At 39.0% G+C, this 13597-nt stretch overlaps 1 protein-coding gene across 1 annotated transcript in view; it reads left to right on the top strand.

The window, feature by feature from the left end:
* ADAMTSL1 (ADAMTS like 1) overlaps nt 1-13597 on the top strand; it is a 458108-nt gene that overhangs the window by 388979 nt on the left and 55532 nt on the right. Inside the window, exon 17 of the mRNA XM_050913597.1 lies at nt 13097-13307. Within this exon, the coding sequence (XP_050769554.1) occupies nt 13097-13307 (211 nt within the window). The remainder of the gene's footprint in view (nt 1-13096; nt 13308-13597) is intronic.

Below are 13597 nucleotides of genomic sequence, written 5' to 3'. Positions count from 1 at the left end.
GCTACTTAATTTGTGTCAGTCAAGCTATATCATTTCCAGAATTACATAGCAGTACTTGAGCAGAGCACAGTCTTCCCAGAAGTAAATGCAGAATAGCTGTTCAATGTCTAGAAGTTTCTTCTCTAAACTCAAAAAACAAAAGGGCAGATCACTCAGTTTTGCTAATTGCTATGTTTATACTCTAAATTACTCCAAAAACAATCAGAAAAACCCTGTTTCAATGTTGGCTTTACTGTTTTCAACAACAAAATTACTCACATTCAAAATGTTTCTTTTCCTCAGCCTCCACAACCCAAAATACAGAGGCAGTCATCATCTAATCAGATATAATTGCTCTTGTTTATAACAGCAACAGCATGAACACCTCATGGTGAGCCAACAAACTCTACCAAAGGGGTGAAAGAGAATGTTATAACTGTGTTATTAATTATAACTGCTCAATAGCTTGGTCAATGCGTGTTGAAAAGATTTGGTAAACATGTATGGAGGAGTGGAGAGAGAAGCAAAACAATGAAAGCCAGATGGCTGAAAATGGAGGAAATTCCAGGCAATTTCTACAGCTTTGTTCTTGCATATTTTCAAAACTGAACTTTTATTCCTGCACAACAAAGAACAGCTGAATGCTACAAAACCAAAAAAAACAGTGAAGAAAAAGCAGACAATACTAGGAATAGCACACGATTTCACCCCAACACTCTCCGTTTACTCCTTCAAGCCTCTGTTGTTAGCAAGAAAAGATAGGCAACAGTCTGAGTGGTCCTGATACCTGACTGAAGGGTCAAGATAGCCTGAGTTAGGCTGGGATCTAGCTCATTGCACAGTTTCTTCTTTTCTCTTCCTTTTCTTCTTTTTTTCCCCTGCATCTGCTTTTTTGTGTTTGTGCAATAAATTACCTGTTATTATTTTAATGTCTATTTGGTGAATGCAGTATTGTCCATCTGTTTTGCTCTATTTCATTTCCCAGACGAAGTTAAACTATTAAGGAGAAAAAAATGAACATGTTTTTCAATGCATTTGGAGACATGAGGCATTAGGTTGCTGGTAGGTCAGACTTAGTGTAAGATGTGCTCCCATCAACAATCTGAAATGAATTCAATATGTGTGGAAGGGCCAGAGCTTTCTCTAATCCGTTAAAGGTGACCTCTGTGTGTGGGAGGGTGTCAATGCGTATGTGTTTTGCATTGCTCAGGTGAAATATTAGAGCATCTCTGTCTATTTCATGAAAAATTTAAAAGATTTGCAAGTCAATATGTCTACAGATACTGCAGTATAGCCTTACTGGCAGGAGATACCAGTTCTTGTTTTGTTGCAGTCTTTTCTCAGAGGTGTAAGTTAGAATTAGCATTAATGAGGCAATGATGGTGTTACTGTCTCTGTGCCACAGAAAGATTTTCAGCCCCTCACAAACCTCTGACTTTTTTTTTAAGTGGGATGTATTTAAGCCTATTTTGAACTGAAGTGCATTGAGAATGTCTTTGACAGCCTCTTATGATACAGCCCACAGAGCCTCCTGAGACCACAGGCCACAGCTTGAACCATTGATGGAGTAGGTTGGAGAATGAGACATTAGAAGGAATATGCTGTCAGACCAGGTAGATTCACTCTTATTTGAAGCCTTTAGGTCAAGCAACAGCTTAAACAGGAGTCATGGGCTCAGTGAGAGAATCGTAATCCCTTTTTTTGTCTAGGTTTACTTTGCTAAAGACGGGACTGTACAAAGACGTCTAAACAGGCTGCCATCCATAGGGGGCTCTGTTACGCTGTACCTGCATTACCTGCATGCCTACCCTGCACTACTGTAATACCACCCTGGCCTTAAAATGTATTAATCTGTGACCTAAAAACATTTATCTCTCTCTCCCCTTTTTTATAACATAATCTCCCCCTTTGTACCCTCTCCAGTTGTTAAGAGATTCTCCAAGATGTGTCTGACAGCGCACCCTTCCCCTTTCTCTCTGGATGCGTTGCCTGTGGTAGAGCAGTAACTGCATTCTCCTCGGTGTCTCTTACTCAACAGCAGTTACAGTGAAGTCACCAAGGGGACCCATAGGGAGTGGTCCTTTTCAGCCATGTGTATCATATCTAAATGTGAAGCAAAGCAACTTGCAAGTTGCCAGAGTCAGTGGAGCAGATCTGGAGTCTCTGTCACAGTCTGCCTCCAGCTCTTCTAGTTTAAAATTTCAGACCTCTTCCCCAGCCATTTTGCTTTTTTAAACAATATGATGGCTCATTCATTAGATAGGATTTCACTCATAGACATTTTCCTCCATTTCAGCTTATATTCAATTCAGACTACTATGTTCATAAAATATTAGAGTGGAATTGTAAATAATTTTTTAAATAACTTATACCATATTTCCTTCTTACTTTAAAGAATGGTAGATCACACTTCTTATTCAGAATCCTATATACCTAGGTAGATTATTTTCCTCTACACAAATCTCCAGGTCACAAGTTTTGCCAAGTTAGTACACCTTTGTGTTGAAACAATCTCACCATGACCTACCACAGGTTTTTTATAGCTTGGTTTGTGATAAGTATGAGCTTAAAGTCATGGTAGGGACTTAGTGAGTCCCTCTGCAGAGGGCAATTTCTCTTCTTTTTTTCCCGGCACTCTTAATTTCCTGGTTTTAATCACCTTAGTACAGTCCACTTCTCTCTACCCTTCTCTTCTCTAATGCCTGTGCTAACCAGAACTTAATATTCACTGCCACTTGATATTTTTCAGTATTTTGAACAAATAGGCTCTCACTTCAGCATTTCCTATGTTAATTACTAATTCTTAGTTTTTTCTCTAAACTTATTCTCAATTTTCTTGTTAATTTACTGCCTCAACAGCAGGATTTCACTCCCAAAAGAAAGCTTTCCCAACAGTGACGATAAAGAGCATGCCTTTGCTCTTATGCCAAGTATGAAGTTAAGTCAAATGGTTTGTAGCATAATGGCCAGGATTAACTTTTTCACTGCAGCATTAACCTGTGAAACAAGCTACAGGGTCTTATAAATGGTTGATTTTACTATGTGCCATCACTTCCTTTAAAAAGGGGTGAAATGAAGAGCACCATTATATCCTCCATTTACAGTACTGCTGAAGTAACTTATTATAGCAGTAGTCTGAGAAATACCAATACTTTCATACCAATAAGCCTTTATGAATGAAAAGATAAGGTATGTAAAAGGAGAATAGAAATAGGGCCCTAACTGCTGAAAATGTACTGTACAGTTCTGTACCATACTTACATATCAGAAAGATTCACACAAGAAATAAATGGAGGAGACGCCTTCATTTCCATTCAATTTGGAGTGAATTAAGTACCTACAGGAGGAACAAGACTGATTAAACAAAGAGTGCTGTATCTGCCAAGTAGGTCTGTCACATCTGCAGAAGGACAGCAAGCCCTCCTATTTGTGTCCATGAAAATTTCCATCTTCAGTTATGTGATCTCCATTCCTCCGGCCTCGCTGCTAACACCGTTGAGCATTAAAGGTCTCACTAATGGAGCAGGGTTTGTGGTGTGCATTTACCCATTAGAAATGTGACTAAGCTGACATATTCTACACTGTAACCAGCTGTTAGCAGATCTTAGTCATTCACAGCCTTGGGAAAGACTTGAAGCACTCACACAGAGATGAACAGCAATGCATTTAATTACCATCCAATGAATCTACAGATTTGTATTGTTATAACTATATTAGATGGAGGTTTGGGCTTTGTTTGTTTGGTTGGTTTTTAAATTACAATAGTTACACTGTTGTGGTTCCTAATCTGAACAAAGGTGTTCAGATACGTCAGACAAGTTCGTTCCCCTTCCCATGAGGAAGCAAACTATAGTGTCTAAAGTAATTGTTTTCTCCAAGATCTAAGAAGCCAGTTTCTCACTCAGGAAAAGGGGAGAAGTGTATTAAGTCGTCATTCTGTAGTCTGTGGATTCTGCACACAAACCTATATTGATACAACTATTAGGATGGAGATACGAAGTGTTTTAGTACAAGTTTGCCTATATACACGGTAACTTTTCTTGACATCATCACTTTGAATATAATAACTTTTCCTTCCACACATTTTTTGAGTCAGAATCAGATTTGGGTTGATACTTCCATGAATCTGAATACTTCACCATGGTTGTTTTGGTTATTTATGGGCATAACATGAGTTTAGAACCGCCTCACTCTGTGTGAGGAGCTCCTGCATGTTTGGATCTCTGCATGTCAATGTGAGGAAAAACATCTTTTATTGCAGAAGAGTGAATGAGTTACTAAATAGATTATCAGTCACCGTTTCAGGATCTCAAAGGGGAAAGTAAAAAGGAAATATTGCATCTGGATGTGCCCTTGGAACAAAATTCTTGCACTGCCTTATTAACAGTATGTTGCAAGAAGGGCATTGAAGGGAACTCAAACATAAGCAGGCATTGGGAGTTTCCTGAGTTCAGTCACAGTACCATATCAATATATACTATCTAAGTCCAACTGTTCTCCCCTCACCCTACTAAAAAACTAGAGAAAAACCTTGTATGCCTGATTTTGAGAGACAGCCTGTTTGTACCTTCTGCACTGACGAAATAGTTCAGGAACAGTTCATGATAATGAAAATATTATCTCTGTAATGCTTGCCAGCCAGGTCAGCAAGAAGGTCATGTTATCTGCTGTTTTTGTGGCAGTACCCCTTATAAAATGTGGACTTGCTAGAGAATTACTTGAGCCCGCTCACTGTTACCTGAACATTGTTTCATTCATGATTATGCTTTCTTTGTCCATTCAATCCAGTGACATCTCCTTTACTTCTTTCCTGCACTGATCATTTCAGCAAAGGCATCCCTAGATTTTAGGAGAGTCTCATTACTCTGTGGGACAAAATCACACGTTCATGAACATTGATCTTACAGGTTGTGAAGTCAGGCTTCTTGTATATTCTTTCCGAGCCATCTACATGCATTTTCAACTATCTCATTTTTGAGATGTGTCATTTTAGATGGTATTTCAGGTTACAAATAATCAGTTCATTGCATATCTTTCTCACCTGCTGAGCTTTTTCTTTCTTTGTCCTCTGGTGTCTGTAAGCTTGTTGATTTCTCTTTCAGGAAGAGCTGGTTTTTAACATTTTCCATATGGCATAAAGTTAGGCCTAAGAAAAGGTCTTGGCTTATGAGACAGTCTAGCATGGAGAGCATGAGCGTGAAAAGAGCCAGGGATTCTTCAACATAAAGCAGCTCTGTCATGGGCAGCAGGGTGTTAAACTGTCCCTCTGCTTCTTTGCAGAAGAACCATATCAGAGCGCTTCGTAGACTGATGTGCACAATTTATTTCATAAATTAGCGGTTCTTGTGTTTTTGCATTACTTCAATGTATGTTTAGGGCAAGGGGTATTATCCCGCTCTGCTGTAGTTCCCAAACTGTGTGTTCCTCCCTGAACTACTCATTCAGTTTCTGCCATCTGCCATTACAAGTGCAATTTGTGCAATTTCTGTCCTATTCCTCAAACCTGCCTATATTACTTCTTAACCAGCTTTCCACCTTTACACTAATTTACTCTGTTCCTCAACTGTTTCCTATCTTCATTTTTGAAAGGGGCTACCAAGGACCTATTTTCATTGTATCTTACATAAAATATTGAACAACCTCCTTGGAAGAGGTTGCTGCTTTAAGCATGAGCCCAAATAAACTTGAGACAAAAACTGGTACTCGTTTTTCTATCAAGTCTAATCTGATCTGTGTAGCTGTATTAAAGACAGCCATTGCTATCATTTGTCTCAATGCTGCAGTTATCATACAGAGTGAAAGTCTCGTGAGGTACTTTTCAGTAGCCAGTATGTCTGCTAGTCTCTCAAACCAATTCTCTGCCAAACCTGTTCACTTACCTGAAGCTGTCTTTTCCTGTTCCGCTGTGGTTCATGCATTCTGCATCTGCAGTAGTCTCCTGAAAGACCCACTAGACAACCTCCCACCGTTCAAAGTGTTGGCAGAAAAACACAAACCCTCTGTTCTGACCTGCTCTAATGTTTGATGTTCTCTGCCTTCAACTGAAGGGACAGCAAGACTTTTTTACTGTAAGGAACCTTATATATATTGGTTGAAGCATGTCAGAAGGTTACTCCAGCAACCAAAATTGCCATTTCTAGAGTTGTTGCATACTCTGTTTACCCTTTGTTCTCCTCTGACTTTTGAGTTCCTCCCCTGTTTTCCTCTATTTGGCTCTGTTACATAAATATTGACTCCCTGCCACATTCAGCTATAATGAGCTGCAACATTGATTGATATTGATAAGTCTAAAGAGTGAATGCAGGCCACTTCTGGCAGCTCCCAGAGCACTCTCATTGAGCCTTTGATCTGCTTGTATGTTACCTGCATAGGCATCTCTTTAATGGATTCCCTTCACTTGCAAGGAAGATGCTTTTTGAAGAAAAGCACCTCACTCTCCCTCGTGAGCAACGATCCCCTAAAACCTTCCCTGCCTGTTCAGCTCTCTCGTCATGTTGGTGATACTGAACAACAGATTTTGTCAGACTGGCACTGAACAACAACTAAGCATGAATTATTATTGCTGCTGCTGCTAATTAAAAAGTACTTTGCCTTTTCATTTTTATTTCTTAATCAAGTGTTAACTTTTTCAAAGCTTAGTTAAATCTCAGTTTTCCCCCAAGGTGTGTGTATACTGTACGTATATTTGTAATGTTCTCTCTAACATGAACTGAACCATAACAGTAGGGAGATCACTTCCTAGAGACTCAGATCCATGTTTAAACACCTAGGTGGAGGTCTTAGCTCTCACACTTCACTTCAAAGGAGCAGTCTGATTTTACGGTAAGTGATTTAACAGCTGAATGAAAAATTAGTTGTAGTTAAATTCCTACCTTTTATGCCCCTTTCTTTGAGACTAGTTTGATTATAGAGCCAGGAACTGACCTGGGAGTCCTCATCTCAATCCTGTAGCTTCACTGCAGGAAAGTATGCTACTCAAACAGGATTGACAGTAACTCTCTCTGCTGTCCAAAGTTTAAGATCACATTCTGGATTGTATTTAAGACCTGACACTGAGTATACTGACTCAACCCAAGATAAATCTGCTAAAGGAGCCTCAAGAAAGCCTTTCATATCTCTGAAACAGGAAGATTTGCCACTAACACAGCTCCAGATCAATAACAGAAAAGGAAGGGAGGAGATGTATGGGCTCCGAGTAGACTTCTCAGTCTACTGGGTCCAATGGAGGATGCACAGGTTAACAGAGGACGAGGGGAAGCCAATATTGACATAGTATGTGATTTACTCAGTCTGTTGCACGCACATATACACAGCTGCCACCCAGCCCTTGTGCACTGAGGAACGTCTCTATGCAGGCAGGTGTCAGATGTTAAGTAAGACGCTTCCAGGCAAACCTCTCTCCTCACTGATGAATGTTTATTTTAGAAATAAGAAGAGTTCTTTTGTATCACTTTCATATGGTTTAACCACATAAAAATGACAATAATTTTATTTTTTTAGAACTAGTTTGGGAGGTCTTTGTGTAGAAGGGTGTTTACTTTTCCTGTGCAGTGTTCAATTTTCTTGGCAGTGCTTGAAGGGATTCTGTCAGGATGAAATCATATATCTCTAGAAAATATTCTTTACTTATAACACCTAACAGCTTAGAATGCTTTGGTTTTTACCATATATACTATGCATATAGGGACTGATCCAAAGCTGTTGGCTCCATAGTGCTTTGACTCAAGACTATACATTTTTCAAGTTCTGCCCATATTTACTTTTTCCAGACTGACTATGGGGGTGCAAGAGTGCTTTGTTCTGAAGGCTTGTGGCTCCACTGGGGCAACAACTCTAATTCTAGCAGCTTCTTCTGCCATGAATAGCTGCTTACTAGCTGGTGCCACTTTCTGGTCTACCTAGCTAGCAGAATTATTATGTGGGCTCCAGTTCTTGTAGAAATGAGAGGGACATTTCAAAACTGAGGCAACAGTGCATTGTTGTCCCTTGTTGTAATTTGTAACATGCTAATGCCTAGAGGCTCCTGTCAAGCTGAGAGTCCTGTTGTGCTAGGCAGTAGATACAGACAGAGTAAGAGATCGTCCCTGCTGTAGGACCACAACCTAAGCAGAAAACATGGATGAAGCTCAAGAGAAAAAAAAGTATTGTTATGATTTTGCAAATGTGAAGTTGAAACCCACGTGGGAGAAGAGTATGAACCAGTCCAGCACTTGAGTCTTCCCATTGGACTCAAAGGGTATATTCACATACTCACAGGCTAGCCCATGTTTCAGCAGTTCTGGTCTCAGTCACCTCTGGAGTTCAGCGAAGATCCACGAAAAAGGTCATGCTCACTTGATCCCTCAGTTCTTCACCTGAACTGCTTGGGCACAATATGACATTGATATTTTTTGTTCTGTCACAAGAAAGAAGGAAAGCTCATTTCTAATTAAAATTAAATGTGTAGAACTATTTAGAAGTTCATGTTATGTGTTAGAAGATTTTTTCCTTTTCCTTTTAAACAACTTGAAGTTGATCACAAATGGCCAGGGTATATTCTAGTTGAATATATGGGCCCTCACAAAACTTGAAACTCATTAAAGTATAACATGATAAAGTTTAATTTAGGGTTCACAGGCAAGATTTTTGTTAACTATGTCAAGATAATTTCCCTTATTAGAAATAGCATGGTTAAGCTGTTTTTTGAAAGCATCTCTAACGTTTTTAGACTTAAGTTAATGATACAGAATAATTGTGCTGTGATAGAAATCAAGATTTTCTGATTATTGGGCCTTTTTTGGCAACTGCAGCTTCACAATTATTCTCTTTCTTTTATTCAAGGGAGCTGCAAATATTCACATTTTAAAACATACTGACCGTGATTAAGTGTGGAAACTGCTTGTTAAACCTGAAGTCAAGCACATGCATAAGCACCGCTTAGTCAAGCCTAATTTATTTAATGAGAATGTTCCAGAAAATTACAGTTTCTCATTGGCCCTTTAGAAATAAGAATTTTAACTCCTAAAATGAAGAGTATATTACAGATTATTAGTCTAAATCATAATATCACCTGACTGTTAGATTTCCTAACTGGTGTTTTTCTGTTCATAAAATCAGTCCATTACTAATTCACTTTGTTAGTTTATAGTTCCTGGAAGTGCAAGAAATTTAGTGCTCCAGTTGGCTGGGCTTTTCATGAATTTATGTCCAATTTTTAGACCACACCCTTAGCATTGCGGATAAGAAAACCTAAAGGAAAACCATTTCCTTGAGCAGTCAGATCAAGTTCACTACTTAGTTTGCCTACCTTCATGTGCATTGTATGTCTCCATATACTTCACCAACTCTAAAAAAACTGCTAAGGTATCACAACAGTCTGCTGGAAGCAGGACATTGTTCATTTGGTAAGTGAAAAGTTTCTGTGATCAGTTTTGTATTCTCAATTTGTGATGACGCTTGAAATAAGCTGTATTTTGGGACCATCCTCTGCTCCCTATACATTTCCAGCGGAAACTTGTTTTCATTTATGTTCATTTGAAAAACGTGCATACATATGTATTCTAATACAAGTATCACTAATACACACATACCCATTTCAACACATCCAGCCCTATGAATTGCCTTTTTCTTGTTACATTCCTCTCTGATAGCCATCTCTAAATGTCTCTGTGGTTTCGTATTAATATAGTTTTTCTTCAATTGGTTCAAATATTCAACGTATCCTATGTATGTCAGCCTCTGCAGAGGATTAAAACCTTTTGAATTCTGTTTTTTATGAAGTACACTAGTTGAAATATTTTACAAGTCTAGTTTGTGCTTAAATACATAACCACTACTTAGGTATTTAGGAGATGGAGACATACAACTAATGAACAGATAGACCTAGAGTCAGGACAAGCCAGGGGTTTAGGGGCACAGATGTGCCAAAGTCCTGCTGTAAAAAAGGCTAAAAAGACATTGTTTCTCTGTTGCTGCATATTAGTATAGCTTTGGGCACTAGTGGAGGAGAAAGAAGGAGGGATGAAAAGAATGTTTCGGGCCAAAACCATGTAATCTCTTCACCGGGCTCTGGGAAGCAATACAGGAAGTACCAAACCGATGACTTTCAGCTGGGCTATAAACTAGCAAGTATGCAGATTTTTCCTAAAGTCTGTACCTTAACAACAGCCGTGATGAGCTCACAAAGATGCCAGTTCCACTTACACAAGGTTCCCTTGGCTTGATCCTGTAACTACCGTGTTCACCTTTTTAAGTATAGGATTATTTCCTACTTGAATTTTAATTCTGGTATTGTTAGATGCACGCAGGACATGATGGCATTATTCTTTTTTGTACGCCATACGCACTGGAAGAGTCAGTTCAGTATGGCCAAAACACCCAAAAGAAAAAAGAGACAGAGGAATGCACAGATAAGGACCATATGAAATAAGACAGGAATTATTTCACTTAGCATCACATAACACTCTACAGTACGGGTAAAACTTTGTTACTACAGAAAAACAGTATTTTTTTAAAAAAAAGGATTATTATCTCCAACAGTACAAGTAGTTTAAAAATGAAATTGTAAATTTAATAGGATAATATTAGTTCAAAGTGTTGCAAGCACCTTTAGCTGTTATAAAATAATTCTACAGCCCTGTGATTCTATTCTATAAGATTATCACTCATCTTCTCTGTGTTCTTTAGGACTTTGAAATTTTGCCAATCATATATATCATTTATGGTTTTGGTTACTTGCACATCCCTACTCCACTTTGCACGTCTCTGCTCTATTCTACACTCTTTACTTTGTATCTATGAAAGCCCATAAAAGTCACTGGGGACTATGAAAGTACAAGAGTAAGAGAGAATTTGACCTCATATTTCCTGAGCACCTCTAAGGAATCTCCTGTTTAAAGCAGCTGGAAAGAATTGTGAACAAACTGATGTTATGGGTAAGGCAACAGATGCAACCTGCAACAGAAATTTCAAACACTGGAAAAACAAATCCTTTCTTTTTACTGAAACACAGTATTTCTTTCTGGAAGAAGAAATAGACACCCTCTTCTGCAGAAGCCAAGATGTCCAAAGAGTTTATGTGGCCTGCTAGCCACTGAGATGTGAACTGCCAACGGAAACATTGTGCACTTATACCAATAACAAACAATGAGTTGCTGGAGGCAACAGCTATTACCGTCACTTGAATAAAAGAAACTCTGGCAAATAACCATGTATCAAAATAGATTCTGAAATAAGAAAATGCCTTCTTTTCAGCACCTACTCAAATATCTTATTTTAGATTGTGCCAAAACTGAAGGGTAGCTGATATCCACATTAATTCTGACTGACAATTTTATGGGAAAATCTGGGAAGACCTCTCCCCCAAGATCATTCATATGGAGAACATACTCCAGATTAGCTTAACTGGCTGCCAGACGTCACTCCTATTCCACTGCTAAATAGCTCCCAGCAGACGTATCAGGCTTTAGTGGCCTTCAGTGTATTATGGCCTGGAAAGTGACCATGGCAACTTCTAACTCAGTATGCAAGATGTGTTCATTGTTAGAAAGGGTTAAACAGATTTTTGTCATTGCTACTAGTAGAACCAAGGCTGTTGTCTAAAAGCTAACTACAGTGTTGTTAGTGCTTACAGTGATGCTCAGGACATATCCTGCCTGTTATAAAATCAGAGAATGTCATCATCAGATGGAGCACGGAAGGGAAGCAATGTGGCTTTTTGGTTCATCAACAGTATCATCCAGGGAGGAAAAAATATTTCTTACCTACTAGCTGTTTCAATTTGTTATGGGTGTTACTGAGAGGGAGGAAACAAATGCTCAAAACAACTTCATAAAATAAATAGAGAAGTCAGAATTGTTCTGTGACTGTAGGATGGCACAAGTTGAATGATTATTTCCATAATATGTTTACTAACATGATGCATTTTAAACGTACGGAGCAGTTTCCATTAACTGCTGATCTCAGACTGTCAATGGTTTTCGTCTGCTTCTTCCACAAATTCTGCTTTGTGCTGCTGACATGTTTCATAACTTTCCTTCATTGTCTGCCTCCATCCTCCTTGGAGCCTGAGGGTGTCTTTCTTCATAATCAGTCTCTTTAGTTTCTGCCTGGCTTTGCTTTCTTCAAGGGCAGGTTCTCTGAGCCTTCCTTGTCCTGAACGTTTAATTCACTCCCCCAGCAATCAGTTTCAGTAACGTCATGCAGGAAAGGAAGCTATTCTTCAGGATTAGAAAAAGTGGCAATATCTGGCTCTCATACTTTCATTTTGGATGTGGGAGTACGTCCAGGTCAGTGTAGTGTTTTGCGTAAAGTTGATGGGAAGACTGTTTTCTTATATTCTCATTCTGAATGTAGGACTTTTTTGTGTACACATTTCTTTATATCTCTGAAGTGCCTTCTAGTAAAGTACAAGAGTGGAAGACCTAATATTTTAAGCACTTTTCTGTGTATGGCTGACAGAATTAGGGGTTGTATTCAGTGCAGCTCAAACAGCAGAAATCTGGTTTTAATGTCATGAACGCTGAAATTCAGTCATCAACAATCCTGTTGATGCAGGATTTACATAGCTAGTGCAGAGAAGGGCTGGCTTAGTGACAGGTGTTCACCCAGGGGTTGGAGAGGAACTCCCTGCTCTCCCGTTGCATCTCTCAAGGCCTTAGCACTCCCTACCTCCACAACAAGGAAAAGTCAGTCAGGAACACCACAACTGGATCTTCTGGAAGAAGGTCCTGCTCAGCAATTCACTGATACATTCCTTTGATGGACTTTGTTAATATCTTCATTTTTTTTTTAAAGACAGAAAAAAACCCAGCTAATTAAATCCGTTCAGTCTTGAAATACATTGGCCAGGCTCCTGCACACCAAAAACTTTTAATTTAGGACACAAAACTGTTCCTATGATATTGCAGGAGTCCCAAAGGCTTGAAGTCCAAGAGCTTTTGACAAGAACTGAAAACCCAGAGGAACAGTAAATATTCTTCTTAGCCTCATCCTGCAGCTACAAGAAGGGTGACAGTGATCAGAGAAGGAGAATTCCCTTTCATTTACTGCTTCTTCACTCCATCTGTCATTATAAAAAGAGAAAAATTATGGTAACTTTATTCTGTGCTTAAGGTTTTCTCTCTTGACCCCTTCACAGATGGGAGATTGGGAAATGGAGCACCTGCAGTCTTACCTGTGGAGTTGGATTGCAGACACGAGATGTCTTCTGTTCTCACCTACTATCTAGAGAGACTAATGAGACCGTGATTTTGGCAGATGAATTGTGCTATAAACCTAAGCCATCCCTTGTGCAAGCCTGTAATCGCTTTGACTGCCCACCCTCCTGGTATCCTACAGAATGGCAAGAGGTAAGAATGTATGTGTAATCTCATTTTATGACTGCTAAAAGCGGTCACTACATGCATTCTCGATGCATCATTTTGCTCTAGCCCATCAAGAGGATTCATTAATCATTCCAACGAGACATTAAAAAACTGAAAAAGTGTGCCTTTTTGCTCTTTAAAAAAAATGCATCGTTTTCAGAGGTAAATAATGACTATGGCTACTTCTAATGCAAAGTTACTGGAAACTCTTCACAGCTCGCTATAGATTCCAGACAAAAATATCTGGAATATGATGGTCAGCTGCACTGAGTGGA

Source organism: Gymnogyps californianus, chromosome Z, assembly GCF_018139145.2.
Source record: "Gymnogyps californianus isolate 813 chromosome Z, ASM1813914v2, whole genome shotgun sequence".
NCBI classification, from domain to species: domain Eukaryota; kingdom Metazoa; phylum Chordata; class Aves; order Accipitriformes; family Cathartidae; genus Gymnogyps; species Gymnogyps californianus.
Note: the sequence above shows the minus strand (reverse complement) of the source record. Positions and strands in the feature narration are given on the sequence as shown.